This window comes from Hemitrygon akajei, chromosome 20 (assembly GCF_048418815.1).
Source record: "Hemitrygon akajei chromosome 20, sHemAka1.3, whole genome shotgun sequence".
NCBI lineage: Eukaryota > Metazoa > Chordata > Chondrichthyes > Myliobatiformes > Dasyatidae > Hemitrygon > Hemitrygon akajei.
In genome coordinates, this window is record NC_133143.1 from 58,214,079 (window position 1) to 58,235,203 (window position 21,125).

The 21,125-nt window shown below is 41.1% G+C and overlaps 1 protein-coding gene across 1 annotated transcript in view; it reads right to left on the reverse strand.

The window, feature by feature from the left end:
* nsun2 (NOP2/Sun RNA methyltransferase 2) overlaps positions 1–14,588 on the reverse strand; it is a 32,443-nt gene extending 17,855 nt beyond the window's left edge. The window contains exons 1-12 of the mRNA XM_073024366.1: positions 14,346–14,588; positions 11,194–11,351; positions 8,423–8,527; positions 8,238–8,343; positions 7,033–7,104; positions 6,193–6,277; positions 4,610–4,805; positions 3,190–3,264; positions 2,188–2,318; positions 1,668–1,741; positions 1,141–1,271; positions 349–445 (exon numbers count right to left, since the gene is read on the reverse strand). Of these exons, the coding sequence (XP_072880467.1) occupies positions 349–445; positions 1,141–1,271; positions 1,668–1,741; positions 2,188–2,318; positions 3,190–3,264; positions 4,610–4,805; positions 6,193–6,277; positions 7,033–7,104; positions 8,238–8,343; positions 8,423–8,527; positions 11,194–11,351; positions 14,346–14,573 (1,458 nt within the window). The 5' untranslated portion in view covers positions 14,574–14,588. The remainder of the gene's footprint in view (positions 1–348; positions 446–1,140; positions 1,272–1,667; positions 1,742–2,187; positions 2,319–3,189; positions 3,265–4,609; positions 4,806–6,192; positions 6,278–7,032; positions 7,105–8,237; positions 8,344–8,422; positions 8,528–11,193; positions 11,352–14,345) is intronic.
* Between the last annotated feature and the right edge of the window lie 6,537 nt (positions 14,589–21,125).

Below are 21,125 nucleotides of genomic sequence, written 5' to 3' on the forward strand. Positions count from 1 at the left end.
CAAAGCCCGGCAGCAAAATGAGGAGGGTTGGGCAAGTAGCTAGCAACACCATCCTGTAAAAACCCAGAGCTATAAAAACACCTTCAGATGCTCAAAAGACCTCACCCATGGAAGAGGAAGGATAACAAAATGGTCTGCATTTGGGGACAACTTCAAAGAATGGCCAAGGATAGAGGATTCTACTAAGTTGATGTCAATGACCTATATCCTTGTGGGGGTGATGGGCTTAAAAAGAGTAAGCATGGGTCTTCTCCATACTTCCTCAGTCCACTTTATTAGTGGATCAGTGAAACGTAGATTATGGAGCAAAAACACTAAGAACAGAAAATAGCTAAGGGATAAAGTTACCTTAGGTTCCCGCTTATTCCATGGCATTGGAGCTTTTTTCTCCATAACAGCTACAAAAAATCCTCCAGTATTCTGATGATGAGGCAAGATCCTAATGCTATAAGAAAATTGAATTGAAGCATAAAATAATAAGAAATTTCAATATGGCACCATGTTTTCTTTCATGAGCCAACAATAATGCAAGACTTAAAGTACTTATTAAGATTTAGTCTTTTAAAACTGCTTAAGAACTTCATGCAATCAAAATGCCAATAGAGAAGAAAGGAACAAGAGTTTTAAATATGTTGTCAGACACAAAGCATTTCTCCTGTTTGCCCAATGTTTCTTTCAATATAGCAATGAAAGCCAAAATCCAATTCATGCACTGCATCAAAATATTAAAATTGACATTGTATTTTAGTCAACCTAGAGCCCACTGTAATGCTATTTGTATACATATGGATTTAAATTAACATAAATTGAACATGATTATTGAAAATAATTAACAAATTAATCCCAAACGGTTCTGTATTTCAGAGTAGCTTTATTTTAAATTGCTTCATTATTATATGACATTAATTTTACAGTAACAACATGATTAACACAGGACCTAGTGGAAGAAAACCCCTCAAATATTTTAAAGTGGATCATGATTTTGTTAATCATGGACTTGGCCAAGGTTAGTCTTAAGCCCAATGAAGTTGCAGCATGAATTACATTCCTATTTAGGAGGTATCATAATTTCAGTTATATTACTTCCCATTTTAAGTATTGTATAAATTGCACTTAGCATAAGAACTGGCCATAACTAACCATCTTTCCAGATTCATTATTTTGAGCTTTTGAGGGTCTTTGATTGGGAACATTGTTGGGCGGATCTGGGTGTGTTTGTTCTCAGGCACATCTGACCAGTCAGCATACCAATGACCTTCTCTTGTCATTACCTGACAGCAAATAGATTGTATCATCATACAACTCGAAGGGAGAGAAAAAAAAATCAACTCACTCATTCAATTGTGTACCAATACAAAATAAAGTAAAACCAAAACTTCCAATCTCCTCATGTTCATATATTCCACAATCAGTTTCCCTCCCCACACCCAACAGCTGGCACGGACAGAAAGAATGTTAAGACTGTGCATGCACCAGCCAGTCAACCGTGGAATTCAAATTCAATCTTTCCCATAAGTGGTAAGCTTAGATGACAATGCCTTCTAATTTTCATTGAACTCTACGTTTAACAATGATCACTGAGCTCCTATGGTTTAGAATGAAAATACCGTATTACTTTAATGCATCTTGGAGGGGAAAATGGAAGATTTTCAGTTCAAAAGAATTACCTTCCATGTTGTTAAACCAGGCATCCGCTTCAATCCCGGCAGTTCAGATGAGACATCAACTAACTCAAGAGCCCCTATAACAAATAATCATCCAGTCATCTAGGTTGTTCTTTGATTAAGCATCTTCAAGCATGTGTATTAAGCATTTAAAAATTACAAATTTTCAGAGGGCAGAGTTGGATATCCCCCAACAAAATTAATACAAAACAAAATAAAGGAACATAAAGCCTTTCATCCCTCATCTTAAACAAAAAATGAAAAATGCAATAATAGCAAAATCTAGATGCAAAGTACTAAATAAAGACAAGACTTTTTTTAAATTTTAAGTGGAATTATGAAAACACTTCAACGTGCAAGCATTCTTTAATATATCCCACATTGATTACAATCATGTTCAAGTTAAGCTCAAATATAAATTTTAGGCTGCCTGCATTTGGATTAAGGTAACAAGACCAATCCAGGAAAAGCTAAATTTCACTAGTAGTTTAATGAAAATGCATAAAAGACCAGAAAGGCTCACCTTCACTCTTCTCAAGAATAGCTGCTATTACAGCTTCGTTTTCAATAGGATTCAAGGAACAGGTAGAGTAGACCATCCTTCCTCCAACTGTCAGCTGTTCCACACCACGGATTGCAATCCTCTGCTGCAGACTTGGACAATATGAATGTTAACATTTGCTTTATATACTGCCTCAATAAATGAGATTTAATCAAAATCAAATTAAGGACAAATGTATAACATAATAACAAATTCCAAATGGGATTATTACTACTGATGTGATGAATGCTTCTATACTGCAGATAAGGGGCTCAAGGAAAAGGAAATGACAAGATCCCCGTAGGCCGGATAAACAAATTAGTACAAGGCAGTTTTCCCTTCCCCCCCCCCTTCGCATAATAGAAATTCTAAATTAATTATTTCAAAAATATTGGATGATTTATTCATAGCAACCAAAAAGTTTATTTACATTATACCCCAAAAGTGTATTTGCACTTTATCACACTTCTGAGTAATAGCCGAGTGCCAAAAACAAAGATGACCAAAACTTTTTAGAAACAGCTCCTTTCCCCACGGCCTCAAATTCCTGAACAATGAACCAACCCATGAACACTATTTTTGCATTACTTATTTAATTTCATTTTCTTAGATATATTTCTTAATGTAACTTACAGTGATTGTTCTATATTCTGTATAAATTTCACAACACATCAAGTGTTTTGAAACCTGATTCTGATTCAAAATTCACCAGAAAATAGCATGTTGTTGATCACTATCAGAATCACACCCTAGCCAGACCTCAGGAAATTCTATCCATTCTTGGCCAAAGCATGGCAATTTCTGAAGAGTACCAAAGCTTTCCTGGTCCTTAAATTCAAACAAATTTAAATCAAAAACAGACTTTACCAGTGACTTCTTAAGTCAAACCTTGTTGCATACCAAAGGACAATTTTGCCTACCTATAAAACAAGAGTAGCTCCTTTAAGAATAAACATAGAAGCAAATTGCTCCTCACATGCTTACCCATGTAACTGTAGACTGTTGCTAGTTGTCCACTTTCTCCACACATCAATATTTTTTCTTAAGGTTGCATCTCCACTGTAATCATTAAGAGTGCTTTCAAAGCTCAGAAAGACTAGTGAACAAGCCATTATTTGATTTCCACTCACTGAGCAAGTTATACAAAGATAAAGAATTTGAGAAATTTGTAAACTCATGGAAAGTTTCAGAGGACATTTGGCTCATCATATCACTTCCAAATTTTTTTTTTTGGGGGGGGGGAATAACCAACCTAAACCCAACTTTTAGCATTATGCCTGCAATTTTATAGTCCACAGCTCCATGTCCTTGCACTTTTAAATACTGTGCAGAGGGTTCCCCTCTCTACCAACTTTCCAGGCTGCAGTGTTTGAGACCCCCCCATCAGCTGAATGGAAAGTTACTCACCCCATTCTACCCACTGCTTTTTATCCATAGCCACTAGTTTGTAATAAGACCATAAGATATAGAAACCGAGTTACGCCATCTTGCCCATCGATTCTGCTCTACCATTTCATCATGCTGATCCATTTTTCCTCTCAGCCCCAATCTTCTGCCTTCCCCCGTATCCCTTCATGCCCTGACCAATCAAGGATCTATCAACCCCTGCCTTAAATATACATAAATTCATTTCACTTAAGTGTCTTGGCCCAAAACATCAACTGTTTATGTATTTCCATAGATGTTGCCTGACCTACTGTTCCCCCAGCATCTTCTGAGAGTTGTAAGGGAAATAGGCACTGCCTATAGGTTTGCCCATAATTTTATGCATCTCAGTTCTGTATCCCAGTCTCCCCTGTTCAAAAGAAAAGTCCTCCATATCCAATTTTTCCTAATTAAAAACTTCCAATTATCAGAAATCTCTCAACATCACCAGCGAAATCACTTCTTTCCCATGTTATGGTGACCAGATTTAAACCAAACTTGGCCAAGTACAACATAATCTCCCTGTTCTTGTATTCTATGCCATTGATAATAACATGTAATTCTTATTTTAATATAATAACCACTTTCCCTACTTGTGCTGCTTCAATTTAATTCAAGGCCAATGTTTGAGGCACAGACAGGCACATTTAGGGAGGTTTTTTTAAAAAAACCATTGCTTCAGATGAATTTATTTCCAGGTTGGCCATCCAAAGAAAGCATGCATTTGTAAAGGACTCACATCCAATTTTAACACATCATTAGTATTTAAAATTTACTTGAACTTCATTTCCTCCAAATAATAAACAGGGAAGTAATCAATTTATGCAGAGATAAACCTATATTACTGTGAATCAGTATACATGAACGGTAACTAACAAGTGATCAGACGACAATTTTAGCTGCACTGAAAGTATTTTTCTCAGCCACGAAGACAGCAAGAAGGAAATCGATTTATATTATTCACGTTATATAAAAGTACCTGCATGGCACATCACACAAAATGCGGTCATAGAAGAGAACGTTCCTTTGGCCATCACCATCTTCCATCTGCAACCTTGGAATGTTCGATGCATCATGATTAACTACCATAACGCAAGGGCTGTGCAAGCGTTTTGATTGATGAACCAGCAGGTAACAACGCTTGTTGTCCACATCATTCGCAATTACAAAACCCTCTTTAAAAAAAAAATTAGTATAAACTTGCCACACTGAGGAAAATTGGACAAATACAATATAGTAAAATGTTAAATCAACTGCTTAAGATACAATGAATAAACTCTTTTCGGGCTTCCAGCCAAGTACACGTATCAAATATAACTTAAGTTTCAATGACAAACTCTGTCAGCTTCTTCTTCAGGGATGATACCTGGGCATGTTCAGTTCAGTGGTATTTACACCCTCATAGTCCGTCGTTCCTAGTTGGTTAGTTCTCATCCAATCAGGTTTCTGCTCTCTCATCTTGCTTACAATGGAACTCCAGTTCTTACTTGGAGCGAGACCTTCATCTTTGACAACATTCTTTTCCTCTAGCTTTATTTCAATGGCTTCCTTTACTAGGTGGTCCTGAAAGCCACTGAATCAGCACAGTAGTTTTGGGCCAAAGTCAGACCTATGGCCATTGCAAAGGCAGTGCTCTGCTACGGTAGCAGAATACAACACCAGGACATTGCCCAGACTGTAAAGTAATAGCTATAAAGAGGTTAGAGACACTTGACTGGTGGATCCAACTTTCTCATGGCTAATAGTCTCCAGTACAGGCAAAACCCCAGTGAATCTAAGATGTCTCAGAGCCAAGGGACAACCTGATAGAGGTACATAAAAATTTGAAGCCTAGATAGTGTAGGTTAGTCTTTTCCCAGGATAAAAATGTCAAATATCAGAGCACATAGATTTAAGGTGATAAATCATCATTATGTGCCATGTTGCATGATGTGGGCAATCATGGTCTTGACTATGACTGTTTTTGGCAAACTTTACTATACACTTTGCTTTCTTTTGGACAGTGTCTTTACAAGATGAGTGACCCCAGCCATTATCAATTGTCTTCAGAGATTGTCTGCCTGGTGTCAGTGGTTGCATAACTAGGAGTTGTGATACGCACCAGCTGCTCATGACCTCACATGACCCTGATCGGGGAGGGGACAGGGGCTGAGCAGGTGCTTCACCTTGTCCAAAGGTGACCTGCAGGCTAGCAGAGGAAAGGAGTGCCTTGCACCTCCTTTGGTTGAGACTTATCTTAACCCCGTCACCTGCAAGGTGATAGAGAGGAAGTTTAAAGACACTTGCATGGCAAAGTTTTCCTTGATTATTTAATACACAGAGTTGCAAGTGCTACCAGAGGACATTGTGGAAACTGATAAAATTGCAACATATAAGAGGCCTTTAGAAAATGGCACATGAACATGTAGCGGGCAGAGCAACATAGCCCACGCACAGGCAGATAACATTAATTGAAGTTGCCACCATTGCCAGCACAGCTAAAAGGCCTCTTCCTGTTCTGTTCTATCTTTTCTTCAGTTAGGAGAGTGAATTAAAGCATTAACTCTAGAAAAAAAAAATTACCTGGGAAAGCAACATTCATGTCAGAGTGTAACATCTCAATCAGCTGAGCAGTCTTTGATCCAGGTGCGGCACACATATCAAGAATCTAACAATGAGGAAGAAACATTTCATAACAAAATTCAGGACGAATTTACCATACCATGCAATTCCGGAAAAAATGTGCACACACAAAACATTCAGTGGCCTCTTCCTTAGGCACACCTGTACATCTGCTCCTTAATGTAAATATCTAATCAACCAATCATCTGACAGTAACTCAATGCATGACAGCATGCAAGATGGTCAAGAGGTTCAGCTGTTGTTCAGACCAAACATCAGAATGGGGAAGAAATGTGATCTAAGTGACTTTGTGGAACCATTGTTGGTGCCAGACAGGGTCATTTGAGTATCTCAGAAACTGCTGATCTCCTGGGATTCCACACATAACAGTCTCTAGAGTTCACTGAAAATGGTGTGAGAAATAAAAAACAGACTATGGCCCCAGTGCAGGTCGATGGGAATAGGTAGTTTAAATTGTCCGGCACAGATTAGATGGGCCTGTTTTTGTGCTGTTCTTTCCTATGACTCTACACAATATTGCTATGGTTAGAACTGCAGCCACGTAGCTCCAAAGCCCCAAGTATGATCTGGGTCCTTCACTTTCCACCCAAATTCCAAAAGCATTCTGATCAGCAGGTTCATTGGCTATTTCAATTTGTGCTTAAAAATGCCCAAGAATGGTAGCTAAAAGAGATTCAAAAGAAAAAGGAAACAGGATAGCAGATGGGATGGGTGTGAGATGGTCAGCACAGATAGATTGGGCCAGCCAGTTTCTAAGCTCTACAACTCAATTCCACGTACCTTGTGATGAGGCTTGACATCAAGAAGCAATGGAGGGATCATACTGACGGCCTCTTGACGACTGATATTTCCCTGGAGGAAGGGCAATTATATGAAAACATAGTACAACCTCAAGACAGTACAACACAAAATGAGAAGGAGCACAGTATCCAGAGGATAAAGAACCTAAGTATTATAAAGTATTCTACTTTAGATAAAATGTAGACATCTTGAACTTCAATCCATGCATAATAAAATTTGCAATATCATAAAAATCACAATAGGAAACAACAGCCCAGTTCTTTAAAATAATTATTCAACATGGCCCTCCACCTGTGTTTCTTTTTATAACCCTGCCATTTCCTCCTCTTCAGGTGTATGTACTGTTATCACACTTAGCACCCAGGGCACGTTCTTAGAAATGAAAATAAGCAAAAGCACAAACTAGCACCAACAACTACTCTTCCACACGTTCTGTCCGCGTTTGTAGCACATGCAACCAGTCTGTGACAATAGCCTTAGTCATTGTGCTAGCAAGAGTGCAACGTTTAGACCTCAAGATGGCAATAGATAGCTACACCATTTGCCGCAGCTTGTCCAACATCATCCCTCGCCGATAGCCACTGTACATTACTTCAGTGGTTCAATTACACTGAAACCGTGGCCAGTAAGTTAGCAGAGGGTCAGCCCTTTGCCAACACTTCCAAAGCATGAAACAGTCAACATTATCACGAGCTTCTTTCAACATCGAGAAATATTTGGGCCAGGGAGGGATATGCAGCCGAACAGAGAGGGGGAAACTAAAGCTTCTGTCACATCCATTAGGGTAGAGGATCAGGAGATTCAGCAACACACAGATTTGTTGCTGCCAGTCCTTGACACCACACTGGCCAGGCTAAACCACTGAGTCTCATTACTTTATCAACTCACTCTGAACTAATTCATGGTCAGGGAAGGGATGGGAGGGGTGATACATACCGATGATTGTTCAGCTTCCAGAACCAGAATTGCCATAACAAATCAATGATCTGCGATACTGTGAGCACAGTATCAGCTGCTTTCAAATCTTTTTATTTACTTTGTAATCTAACTTTTCCAGAGGTGTGTTTGAGATCGTTGCAACTCTTGTAACCAAATTACATAATGTTAGTCCCTTGCACACTTGCGATGTTCCCTTATCATCTTAGCAGGCTGACTTTTTAAGTGAAACATTCCTGAATACTTACAGACTCAGTCTCACTAATAAGGAATTGATGGAACTTCTCCAAGACTGGTAACTTCCTCAGCATCTTCCTGCTAATGTTAATTTGCCAAGCCAATTCACTTGGATACCTGCATGGAAAAAATCATTTTTACAAGTCTTCTTAACTGGATAACCTCAGTGGCACTAACGTTATTGAACATTTCTTACCAGCTCAAGGGCTGTGGAGCCTCAATCCTTTGTCCTTCAACCTCTAAATGTTGTAGTTCTTGGAAGTATTTGTTTTTTAAACAATGCAAGATTTCTTCTGCATGACTTTAAATAGAGAGAGGGGAAAAAGTTACAACATTTTATGCAAGAAAATAAAATTTCTTATCTGTCAGAAATCCATGATTCTGATAAAGGGCCTTCAACTTCAACTGTGAACTGCTTTCTCATTTCAGATGCTGATTGACTGGCTGAATTCTTCCAATAATTCTGTTTTTGTACCAGATCCCAGCATCTAACCTGCTTTCTTGCTTCTTACTTAGGACTGGAAAATTGCACACGTCACTCCTCTTTAGGAAGGGAGGGAGGGGCAGAAGAAAGGAAATGATAGAAGAAAGGAAAAAAAACCCAACTTTTCTAGAAAAAATTAGCAATGGTGTATTGCTGAGACTTTGTAAGGCATTAATCAGACTGTGCTTGGAAGATTTTGAGCAGTTTTGGGTCCCTTATTTAAGATAGGATGTGCTGGCTTTGAAGAGAGTCCAGAGGTGGTTTATGAGAATGATTCCAGGAGTGAAAGGTTTAACAGATGAGGAACACGATGATTCTGAGCCTGTACTTGCTGGATTCTCATTGAAATCTATTGAATGTTAAAAGGCCTAGATAGAGTGGAAGTGGAGAAGAAGTTTCCTACGGTGGGGGTTGTCTGGGACCAGAGGACGTGGCCTTGGAATAGATGGATGTCCATTTAGAAGAGAAATAAGTGGGAATTTCTTTAGCTGTGGGTACTGAATCTGTGGAATTAATTGTCACAGATGGCTATGCAGGCCAATCCATTGGGTATGTTTGAGACAGAAGTTGATAGGTTCTTGAATAGTCAAGGCATCAAAAGTTATGGGGAGAAGGCAGGAAAATGATGCTGAGAAGGATAATAAATTAGACACGATGGAATGGCAGAATGCCCTAATTCTGCTCCTTATGTCTTCCAAAAATAAATGACACAAATATTGCAGGAAGTACGACAAAATAAAGTCGTGCTCAATAACCTATGAAAATACATTTTAAATTAAAAAAAAAAACTCTTTTGGGAAAGAACTTTAATTTTGAATACATTTATCTACAAGTTATACTAAGAGAAAGGCCAACTATCTGTAGAGCAGACAAAAGGTATATTGACACAGGGCCTGAGTCAGCATGACATGAGTGCTTGCAGGCTACACCACTTGCATTTCATCGAAGGTTCCATCTGTAACACTATCATCATACTTTGTTGTCTTGGTTCAACCCGCGTTCATCTGGCACGTATTTTACATATTCTTTTAAAATAATGTCAATATTTAACGACTATTTAAATAAACTATTTTAAGATAATATAGCTCATGGACTTAGGTTGGTAGTATCCATGCTGACAACCTTGTTGGGCAATATCAAACTTTAAGAACCTAAAGTAATACTTATTATTACCTTGGCTGTTCTTATAGAATCTCACAAAATATATGACACCATCAATTCAGTCTCTTACTTCTACTCTGGTCAATAACGTGGTCCCAATTTTATCACATCTTTTAGCATTGTGCTTGTCGCCATACAGACTACCGTTCTCAATTGGACATCAATGTACTCATCAAAACTGCGGAGCTGGTTTTCTGCCTCTACTAACCAATGAAAAAAGCAAGACCAAATCACTAAGGGAGCGTGTCACCATTGTGATAAAATGCTACATTGGATAAAAGTTGCTGGGCCAAAAAACAAGGTGGTCAACAGAGACCGAGCTGAACCATTCACTGCACCAATGCTGGAAGACCCTGGCCTGATGGCACTGTTTCAGCAAATGACTACTGATCAACAAAGACAACATTTTGACATAAACAATGTAATTTCAAAACTTTAAAAATGATAAACTCCTCTCCAGCTCGTTCACCCTAATCAAGCGAAAAACAGTCTTTATTCTACCCGACTGATTGAAAATGAACGTACTGAATTCTTATTAGATACTAATATGTATAAACAAAACTATTGCCCAAAAAGGCAAAATACCACTGACCAGTATTTTCAGGGATGTGCACACGGGGCTGGGGGACAGGAAATGACCCTATCCAAATCCAGACCTTCGTCCTCATCTATGAGAATGGGAGACATCTCAACCTCTCCTTGGAATGGATAACTTTCTGAACTGAGCTCATGGAGGGTGCCTGGAGCATGATGCAGTTATTCAAACCTGAACTAATAAATCACCCAATAAGGTCAAAAGACAAAAATGACTGTGGCCTGCTGAAATGGACCCTGTCAAGTTTACTGGACGGGTACCCCTTGTAGATTAAGCAGTTTCCTGAAAAGAACTTCACCTTATTCTTGACTTGTGAAGATGACAATATTATCTCTGGATGCAACATTGACAATTCCTACTGATTGACTTACTGAATCAGCAAGTCAAAGCTCTAGTTACAAAGGGATACAAAATGAAATGATTTCCATAAGCATTTACATAAATCAGCTTAACTAACATTTCAAGTCAAGGAAAACTTAATTCTGCATCATACTTGACAGATATTGTCTGGCCTGATGAACACTTGGAACATTTTGTTTTTATTTCAGAATCTGCTGTACTTTTGCTTTGGACAGAGAAGCCAACAAGAAAGTAAATGTTCTGTTTTTCACAAAGTGTACAAAGAACACAAACATTGTTATCTTGCTTAGTTTCATAACAGTACATATTATTAGCATTATTGCAAACACTACAGAAAAATTCAAAACTTATCTTCTAATTCAATTACCTCTTGTATCCAGTTATCCGAAAAGTAGCTGGCAAAGGTTCTCTCATGGTCGTCATAAACTGATCCCACTCCCCCTCAGGAACAATCTTTTGCCTTTGGTAATATTCTTCATAGAGCTTATTTTCTTTAATAATTTCTTGGTAGCCAGCTCCCCAACCCTGTAAAATACAAAGAATCATACAACTTTAAGGCAGGAACACCATACTTTCATCTACAGCACAAATACTCCAATCTTTACCGTAGTTATGATGTAAAGATTCCTTTGCATGGCACAATGGACAATCAGTATATTGTACACATACAGCCATGAATTAGAGAGACAGGCCCTTCAGCCCATCCCACTCATGCTGACCAAGTTCTCTACCTGAGCCAGTCCCATTTAACTGCATTTGGCCCATTTCCAAAGTACATTTATTGTCAAAGTATAAATGATACACCCAAATAACCCAATTTAAAAAAAGATCGTAACCACTGTCCAGAGAAAGAGGAAAAAATAACACACATCAAGCAAACAATAGAATCAAACAGCAGTCTGTACCAGACTGAGCCTTAGATCTGCTCTCGGCAGCAGCCAGAGCAGAATGTGCAAGCCTCAGTCTCAAGTTCATAGGCAAAAATGCTGCAAAACTTGCAGAAATGACAGCCACCAGAGAGGGGAATGAACATCATGGCAGAGCAAGTGAAATCAGCCTCACCCTCCCCTCTGCACTTGGGCCTTCCAGTCTATCTGGCCCGACACTTGAATTGTCCAAGCACCTAGTAGTGCCTCACTCTAGGATCTGGCCCTGGTGCAGCAACACACACTGACCTCAGAGCCAGAAGCCGTTCTCAATCTCACCAAATCAGCTTGACGCTTAAAGCAATCCAAATTTGCATCCAGGTTAGACGGACGGGCATTGAAACTCTTCCACGTTGACTCCTCTCCAGATCCTTCACTCCAGCAGCAACACCAACTCCATCTGTGACCACATCTCGAACACGCTGCGTTTCGGCTTTGCGATACAGCAGTACGACTCAGCCTTCAAATCAGTTTTGCCTCTGCTTGCTTCTTCATTGTTTGTGGTGATATTTGACCACAATTTACTTCAGAAAAGGTGTTATTAATGTTGTTTTTAGTCATATTTCTTGTATACTATAAGTACCAGATTACCAGAAAGTTGTTGCACAACTTCAGTAGCGCCATCTTAAACTGGAACTGTATTCCACTACACCTTTTGCTTTATTTCTATCCAAATATTTGTTTTAAATGGTAAATGCATCCACCTCCACATTTGCAAGTCTGCACTGGGAGTTGTGTGTATAGTTTTGGTCACCCATTATAGATGTCATTAAGCTGGAAAGATTGCAAAGAAGACAGGAGGGCGTAGATAGGGTGAATACATCCAATTTTTTTCTGCAGAGAAAGCAAAAATTAGTGTATATAAGGTCAAGGTGAGAGGGGAGAGATTTCAAATGGCCTGAGAAGCCAGCTCTTTCTGCTGAAATTGATGCATATACTGAAAGCGCTGCCAGAAAAAAAGTATTTGTGGCAGCTAAAAATAATCTTAAAGACATTTGGGTGTACATGGACAGAAAAGATCTAGAAGAATAAAAGCCAAACATGGGCTTAGGTGAGCATCATGATTAGCATTGGTCAGTTCGGTAGAAGGGTCTTTTTCTGCGCTGTATTACTCTACGATTCCTTTAGTACAGGGGTTCCCAGTCTGGAACGGCAAAGGTCCATGGCATAAAAAATCTTGGGAAGCCCTGCTCTAGTAGCTTGTTACACATGCCCCCCCCCCCCCCCCCCACCATCTGTGTAGAAAAACTTCCCCCTCAGGTCTCCTTCTCACCTTGTAGATTTAAGACTCCCCTAATCAGGGGGGGGGGGGGGGGGTTGACCATTCATTTTATCTATCCTGTTCCCAGTTGAGACACTTCATTTGGACTGAAGCCTCCAGACACACTGATTGTCCTTTCTCTCCATAAATGTTGCTTTTATCTATCCTGTTCCCAGTTGAGACACTTCATTTGGACTGAAGCCTCCAGACACACTGATTGTCCTTTCTCTCCATAAATGTTGCTTGACCTGTTGAGTTCCACCAACACCTTGAGTGTTCCTCTGGGTTCCAGCACCTGCAGCCTCCAATTTCATTGTCCACTATACCACCAATTTTAGTGGCATCCACACACTTATTAACCGTGCCAGCAACATACTCATTGACACAGATGTCAAGCAGTGCACCCATCACTGATCTTTACAGCACACTGCTCATCACTGGCCTGCAATCTGAAAAGCAACTCTCAACCACCAACCAAGCCAATTCAGAATCAGATTTAACATCAACAGTATACATCATAAAATTATATACCCAGTTGGCCCGCTCATCCTAGATTTCTTGTGATCTAACCTTCCAGATCAGCCTTCTATGCAGGAGGATCTTGTCAAAAGCCTTGCTAAAAATCCACCTGGGTAATATCTACCTCTATGCCCTCAATCTTTGGTCACCTCTCAGAAAAAGTCAAATTTGAGAGGCACGATGTCCCATACACAAAGCTATGCTGGTCGTTGCTTTTCCAAAATGTTGGTAGATCCCGTCTCTCAGAATCCTCTGTAGTAAAGTTCCCACCACCGACATTCGGCACACCGATCTATATAGCCCCCTAGCCCGTGTCCTTACGCCTTCCTTAAATTGTCAACATTACCTACCCTCCCCCGTGCCTATCGATGCCCCGTACACACGCGTTTTGAGAGGAATAAAAAAGGCTTGGGCCAAGCACATGCTCTCTTGTAACAGGGGCCAATTCAAACCACTATTTCTGAATCCAAACACTTTGTCCCAGAAGTTATGTCCCCACGTTCCCCAATCCTACTTTGACTTGTTCTGAGATTTGGGACGAACCGTTCTTCAAGCTGTGGCCGGAGAGAAACTATTACACAACGTAGGCATCAGCAACGTGGATTTTAAACTACAAGAGGCCTGTGAGAGAGCGCGAAACCATCAGTGAAAGCAAACCAGGTTTTAGATTAACTGGTGTGGCCCATCTGAAAGGTGGCAGAAACTCAACAAAGCATAATATAATACAGCCTGTGGATTGCCGGCAGGGCCGGGTTTGAGGGTCATTTACGGGCACAGAGTGACGGGGCCGCGCCCGACCACTTTAATACCTACAGGCTTGCGGTCGGAGTTTTCACGGTCTCTAGGTCTGTTCTTTCGCCTCCCCATGCTGCAGAGCAGATAAAGGAACCGAGGAAGCGTGCTGATACCGCTCACTGAGCGGAAACCCGAGCCGCCTCCGCCACCGGGAGGCTCGAAGCGGATGGAGAGTCCGGCACCAGACCTCAGAGACCGGCTCCCGAGACCACGCATGCTCCGCGGCCGACTGCCGGCACCGCGCATGCTCTGAAATCCCGGGGAACCGCTCACGTATTCAAACAGCGCATGCGCCGAGGTACTCTTGGCCAAATGCAGGGACCGATCACAATCAAGCAATGTGAGATTTGGATCACTTGTGAACTTATTGAGTACCTCCCCTCCCCAACAGCACAGCAAGTTTGTAGTCACCATTATTACTTATTAGTTTCCTTTCTTCTTAATTCCAGGTTATGTATTGAATTTAAACTACACATCCACATGGCGCGATTTGAACTCCTGTCTCTTTACTGCGGCTGCAGTTGCATTGGCACCAGGCCTGTCAATGCTGGTACCCACCAGTTCTCCAGTTTCTGAGATGCCTCTGCCCGGCCAGATTTGTGAAGGGTCTATGTAGAGTGCAAGGTACATTCAAAATTAACATGTTTAATCCACCTAGTTATGGTTAAAAAAATACCCCAGTATTCTGTTTTCCCATTTGATATGTCACGAGAAAGCTCAAATAATGTTTAATGATAACTGTGTATGCATTAGTAAACCGATCTGTCTCATGCCATCTTACACTTCACCTCTGATGAGAAATTAAGTGTAATGCTAAATTATTATGTTATCTATTACCCCTCTCTGCATTGCACTGAAGCAAGTTAAACCATTTTTACAATGCTGTTTACGTCATAAGTATGTGCTGTTATTTTGTATTTCTGCACAATTTATTGGATGTCCATATTTCAACCTAAAACTTTATTTTTATTTAATTCTTTATTCTTTTTTCATTGTTGAATGTTGGTCTTGGTGCATGTTACACCCTGACCAACACACCAGAGCTTCAGTTATATAGCGCCTTTCATCCATTAAGATGCAGGCTCACAGTGCTTTACGTAGATCAATATAGTCATAAAATGTGAGACAAAATTAAAAATCTTAAGTAAGGACAAACATTATATAGAATAAAATGTCATTGAATAGACAAAACTATATAAGTGTAATCAATATCAACAGGAATTCAGTTATCCTTATAAGTAAGTCAAATTTTTAAAAAGTAAGTTCCTCAAAGTGTTTTGAAACATTCCACAGTACTGGCCTGGTGTATCTCAGTCGGCGGAGTATTCCAGATTTTTGGTGCATAAGAGGAAGGGGACGCAGCACCAGTTTTTATATGCTTGCCTCTAGAAACTCTACGCAACCCGGTATTCATGGATCTAAGATTACGATTAGGGATGGAAGGGGATAGACATTCCAAAATACATGGAGGAGCTAGATTATTCAGAGCCTCATACACAATTAAGAGCATTCAAAATTGATCCAAAAGGACACAGGCAGCCAGTGTAATGATGCCAAAACAGGTGAAGTGTGCTCTGGTTTTCTTTTTGTAAATGTATATGGTGAATAAAGTTGATCCTTGGAAGTTGAAATTTCACAGTGTAATGCTCAGATAAATTGTTTCCCATTGTAAAATTTGAAGGAATAAGAAATGCTTTTGTAGGGTTGCTGTGATGGGTTTAAGAACATAAGAATTAGGAGCAGGAGGAGCCATTGCATTTGGGCCTTCAGGCATTCTCTGCAATTCATCAAGATCATGGATGATTTACCAAAATTTCACCCTCGTACTCTCTCCCTTATCACTTGGTTGCCTTAATATCCAGAAAATGTATGATCTCTTTTTTGAATAAGTTCAATAACTGAGCCTCCACAACTCTCTGACATATATAAAATATTCCAAAGATTCACCAACCCCAACATAAAGAAATTTCTGTTCATCTTAGTCCCAAGTAACCTGCACCTTATTCTGATCCCTTATTCTAGTCAAAGATTCTAAGAACGTTTATCATCAGAGTATGTATGTGGTGTACAATCATATGATTTATCTTCCCACAGACAGAAAGAAAACAAAGAAAACCATTCAAAGAAAAACATGAAACACCACCCTCCCATGTGCAAAAAAAAATCAAATAATGCAAATGGCAAAAAAACGTAAACACAGATTATAAAACACAAAATCAAAAGAGTCCAGGCATATTCAGTTCAGCTCAGCTCAGTTCAAACTAGCATTGCGTCATTTGTTATCTTCAGGCTGCCCTAATAAAAATTGCCCAAAACAGCAACAAAAAAGGGAGTGACTGGAAACCAGGAACTGCAGCGTCCAATTCACAAACTGTGTCAAGTAAACCTTACTCAATACTCAGGACTCTGGTAGCATTGAGTGAGAGTGAGAAAGACCATCACATGCAGACATCTTCCTCTGGCAGCAGTGAGCAAGAGGCTGGTAGACAACACTGAATACCCACACACTTCGATGATTTCAACCTTCATTGACACTGAGATTGGCGATAAATGGAGTCAGTTATGGGTTTGCTCTATACTTCTTGGCCTTGAGGCTGCATGCTTCACTGGAAACCTCACTGAACACCCTTGGGTGACAGCGAAGTACCAGATTGCTCAACCGACCTGAAAATACACCACCAAAGTGTAGATCACTGGCTCCAGCGGTAGCAGAAACACATTTGAAAGAAGTGAAAGTAGTTTGATGAACCATCCAGAGGATGTTGTATGCGATTGTGTTGTCTGCAGGTGCCATCTTTAGATATCCTTTTCAGCTGCAGCGTAGGCTTCGTTTCCTGTTTTGAGAGTTTTAGTTAACAGCCCTGTTTGGCCTAGTGTTTATTGTTTTATTTTCCCTTTAACACGGTTCGCATTAAAGTTTTGCGAACTATCGACCTGCTTCAGTGTCTCTTACTCCACATTTGGGCCACATCTGAATCTGGTGACATATAGATGCTGCCTGGCCTGCTGAGTTCCTCCAGGAATTTTGCGTGTGATGCTTGGATTTCTAGTATCTGCAGATTTTCCCATCTCAGGATTCACTAAGATCTTTAATCTCTTGCTTCAGCAGTCCACCAACTTCAAGCAAGCTTCATTTATACCAGGCCTAAGAAGAATGTGGTAACCTGCCTGAATGACTATTGTCCAGTTGCGCTTACATCCACAGAGTTTTGAGAGGTTGATTATGAAACGTATCAACTCCTGCCTGAGAAGTGACTTGAGAATCTACTCCATTTTGCCTACCGTCACAACAGGTTTGTGCAGATTTGAGCTATCTGATTGGCTTTTCACTCAACCCTGGAGTATTTGGACAGCAAAGATGCATACATCAGGATGCTCCATATCGACTACAGCTTGGCATTCAATACTATTATCTCCTCAAAACTAATTAATAAGCTTCAAGATCTTGGCCTCAATACATTCTTGTGCAACTGGATCCTTGATTTCTTCACTTGTAGATCCCAGTCAGTTTGAATTGGCAATATCATCGTCTCCATAATCTCCATCAGGACAGGTGTGCTTAGCCCCTGCTCTAGTCGCTTTATATTTATGACTGTGTGGCTAAGCACAGCTCCAATGCCATATTCAAGTTTGTTGATGACACAACTGTCGTAGGTTGAATCAAAGCTGGTGATAAATCAACAAATAGGAGGGATCTGGCTGAATGGTGCCACAACAACCCCTTACTCATTGTCAACAAGACCAAGGAGCTAATTATTGACTTCAGGAGGAGGAAGTCAGAAACTTTAAATTCCTCAGTGTTATAATTTCAGAGGACCTGTCCTGGGCCCACCACGTAAATGCAATTACAAAGAAAGAACAGCAGCGCCTCTACTTCTTTAGGCGTTTGCAAAGTATTGTAATGACATCTAAAACTTTGACAAACCTTCATAGGAGAGTATATTGACTGGCTGCATCACAGCTGATATGGAAACTCCAATGCCCTTGCACAGAAAGGCCTACAAAAAGAAGTTGATACGGCCCAGTACATCACGGGTACATCTTCCCCCGCCATTGAGCACATCTACACGGAGCATTGTCACAGGAAAGCAGCACCCCCACCACCCAGGTCATGCTCTGCTCTCGCTGCTGCCATCAGAAAGAAGGTACAAGAGCCTCAGGACCCACACCACCAGGATCAGGAACACTTATTACCCCTCAACCATCAGGCTTTTGAATGAAGGAGAATAATTTCACTCAACTTCGCTTGCTCCATCACTGAAATATTCCCACAACATTTGGACTCATTTTCAAGGACTCTTCATCTCATGCTCTTAATATTTATTGCTTATTTTTTATTGTCATTATTATTTCTTTCTTTCTGTATTTGCACAGTTGTCTTTTGCACAATGGTTGTGTGTCCTATTGGTATGATCTTTCATTGATTCTATTATGGTTTTGGATTTATTGAGTATGCCCACAAGAAAATGAGTCTCAGGGTTGTATATGCTGACATATGCAATTTGATAAAAAATATACTTCGAACTTTGAACAATTAGAACTGAAAACAAAGTCCATTGCAGTGTGCTGTGATTAGAATTTGCAAGTTGGTTTAAGAACTAAATGGTTGATGGGAAGTAGCTGTTGTTGAAGTTGATGGTGTGGGACGTCAGGCTTTTGTACTTTCTGCTCAATGGTAGCTGCTAGAAAAAGGCATGGCCCAGACTCCTTAGCCAAGGGGAACATACTTCTTGTTTCCAACTTTTTGAAACACGTAAGCTTTAATGCAGTTTCCTCTCATTATTCTAAAGTCTAGTGTATAAAGGTCTTGTATACTCATAAACATGAGAAAGTCTGCAGCTGGTGGAAATCCAAAGCAACACACAAAGAATGCTGGAAAATTTCAGCAGGTCAGGCAGCATCAGCGGAAATAAATAAACAGTCAGTGTTTCGGGCCGAGACCCAGGACTGAAATGGAAGGGGGAAGATGGCAGAATAAAAAGGAGGGGGGAGGGGAAGGAGGCCAGCTGGAAAGTGATAGGTGAAGCCATGTGAGTGGGAAAGGTAAAGGGCTGAAGGAGATGGAATCTGATCGGAGAGGAGTGTGGACCATAGGAGAAAGGGAAGGAGAAGGGGACCCGGAGAAGTGATTAGGCAGGTAAACGTACTAAGTGGAGAATAGAAGAAGATAGAAGGTGGGTTTGAGGGGGAGGGGGGAATTAAAGGAAGAAGAAATCATCAGCTCCGCTGTTGCTAGGCTTCAGACACAGCACCCTGAGGCACTGGTGATAATTACAGGGGACTTCAACCATGTGACTTTGGACAAGACACTACCTGCTTTCTCCCAGTACGTGGATTGTTACACCAGGGGTAATAGGACTATTGACCTGCTGTATGCAAACGTAGAGGATGCATATAGTGCATCCCCGCTGCCTTCACTGGGGAAAGCTGATCACAACCTGGTTTTGTTACAGCCCAGATATAAATCAATTGTGATGAGGCATCCCACTACCACACACTCTTTTAGAAAGTGGACTCCTGAAGCTGAACAGGCCCTGAGAGACTGCTTCGGTACTACTAACTGGGATGTACTGCAAGGGGGGCTCTGTGGGAGCGTTGAGGAGGTCACTGAATGCACAACGGACTATATTAACTTTTGTGTGGATGCCGTTGTTCCTGTTAGAGCTGTTCGCTGCTATCCCAATAATAAGCCCTGGATCACTAGTCACATCAAAGGCCTCCTAAACCAGAAGAAGAGGGCCTGTAAAGATGGTGATCGGTTGGAGCTTAAAAGAGTTCAGAAGGAACTCAGAGTACAGATAAGGGGGGCAAAGGAGCAGTATAGGAGGAAGCTAGAACAAAAGCTGCAGAAAAAAGCATGAAGGAGGTGTGGGATGGGATGAAGATCATCACCGGATGCGGTGCAAAGCGGGGGGCAAACATAAGTGGAGATGTGGAGAAAGCGAACCAGCTGAACAACTTCTTCAATAGGTTCGACAGCACAATCTCATCCTCACCGCAGAACTCCACACCAGGCTTACTTCCCTCACAGGAAAATAGCCACTCACAGGAGACCTTGCCCACGCCCAGGATTACAGCTGCACAGGTGGAAGGTCAACTGAGGAAGATCTGTACCAGCAAGGCGGCGGGACCGGATGGAGTTTCCCCACGATTACTGAGGGCCTGTGCGACTGAGCTGGGAGAACCACTACAGCGCATCTTCAACATGAGCCTGGAGCAGAGAAGAGTACCCAGACAGTGGAAAACATCCTGTATTGTCCCGGTACCGAAGAAACCACAACCAAAGGAGTTGAATGACTTCGCACGTGATGAAGACCATGGAGCGGCTGATAATACAGAATCTGAGGCCACAAACCAGGCACGCCCGGGATCCTCTTCAGTTTGCGTATAAGGAGAAGGTGGGAGTGGAGGATGCTATCACGTATTTGCTGCACAAATCCCTCTCTCACCTAGATGGGGTCAGTGGTGCTGTGAGGATTACATTCCTGGACTTCTCTAGTGCCTTTAACACCATCCAGCCCAAGATCTTAAGGCACTAACTAACGGAGATGGGAGTAGACTCTCACATGGTGGATTGGATAGTGGACTACTTGACAGATAGACCTCAGTATGTGCGGTTGGGAGACTGTAGGTCTGACACGGTGGTCAGCAGCACAGGAGCGCCGCAGGGGACCGTGCTCTCTCCGGTCCTGTTCACCCTGTACACATCAGACTTCCAATATAACTCGGAGTCCTGCCATGTGCAGAAGTTCGCTGACGACACGGCCATAGTGGGGTGTGTCAGGAATGGACAGGAGG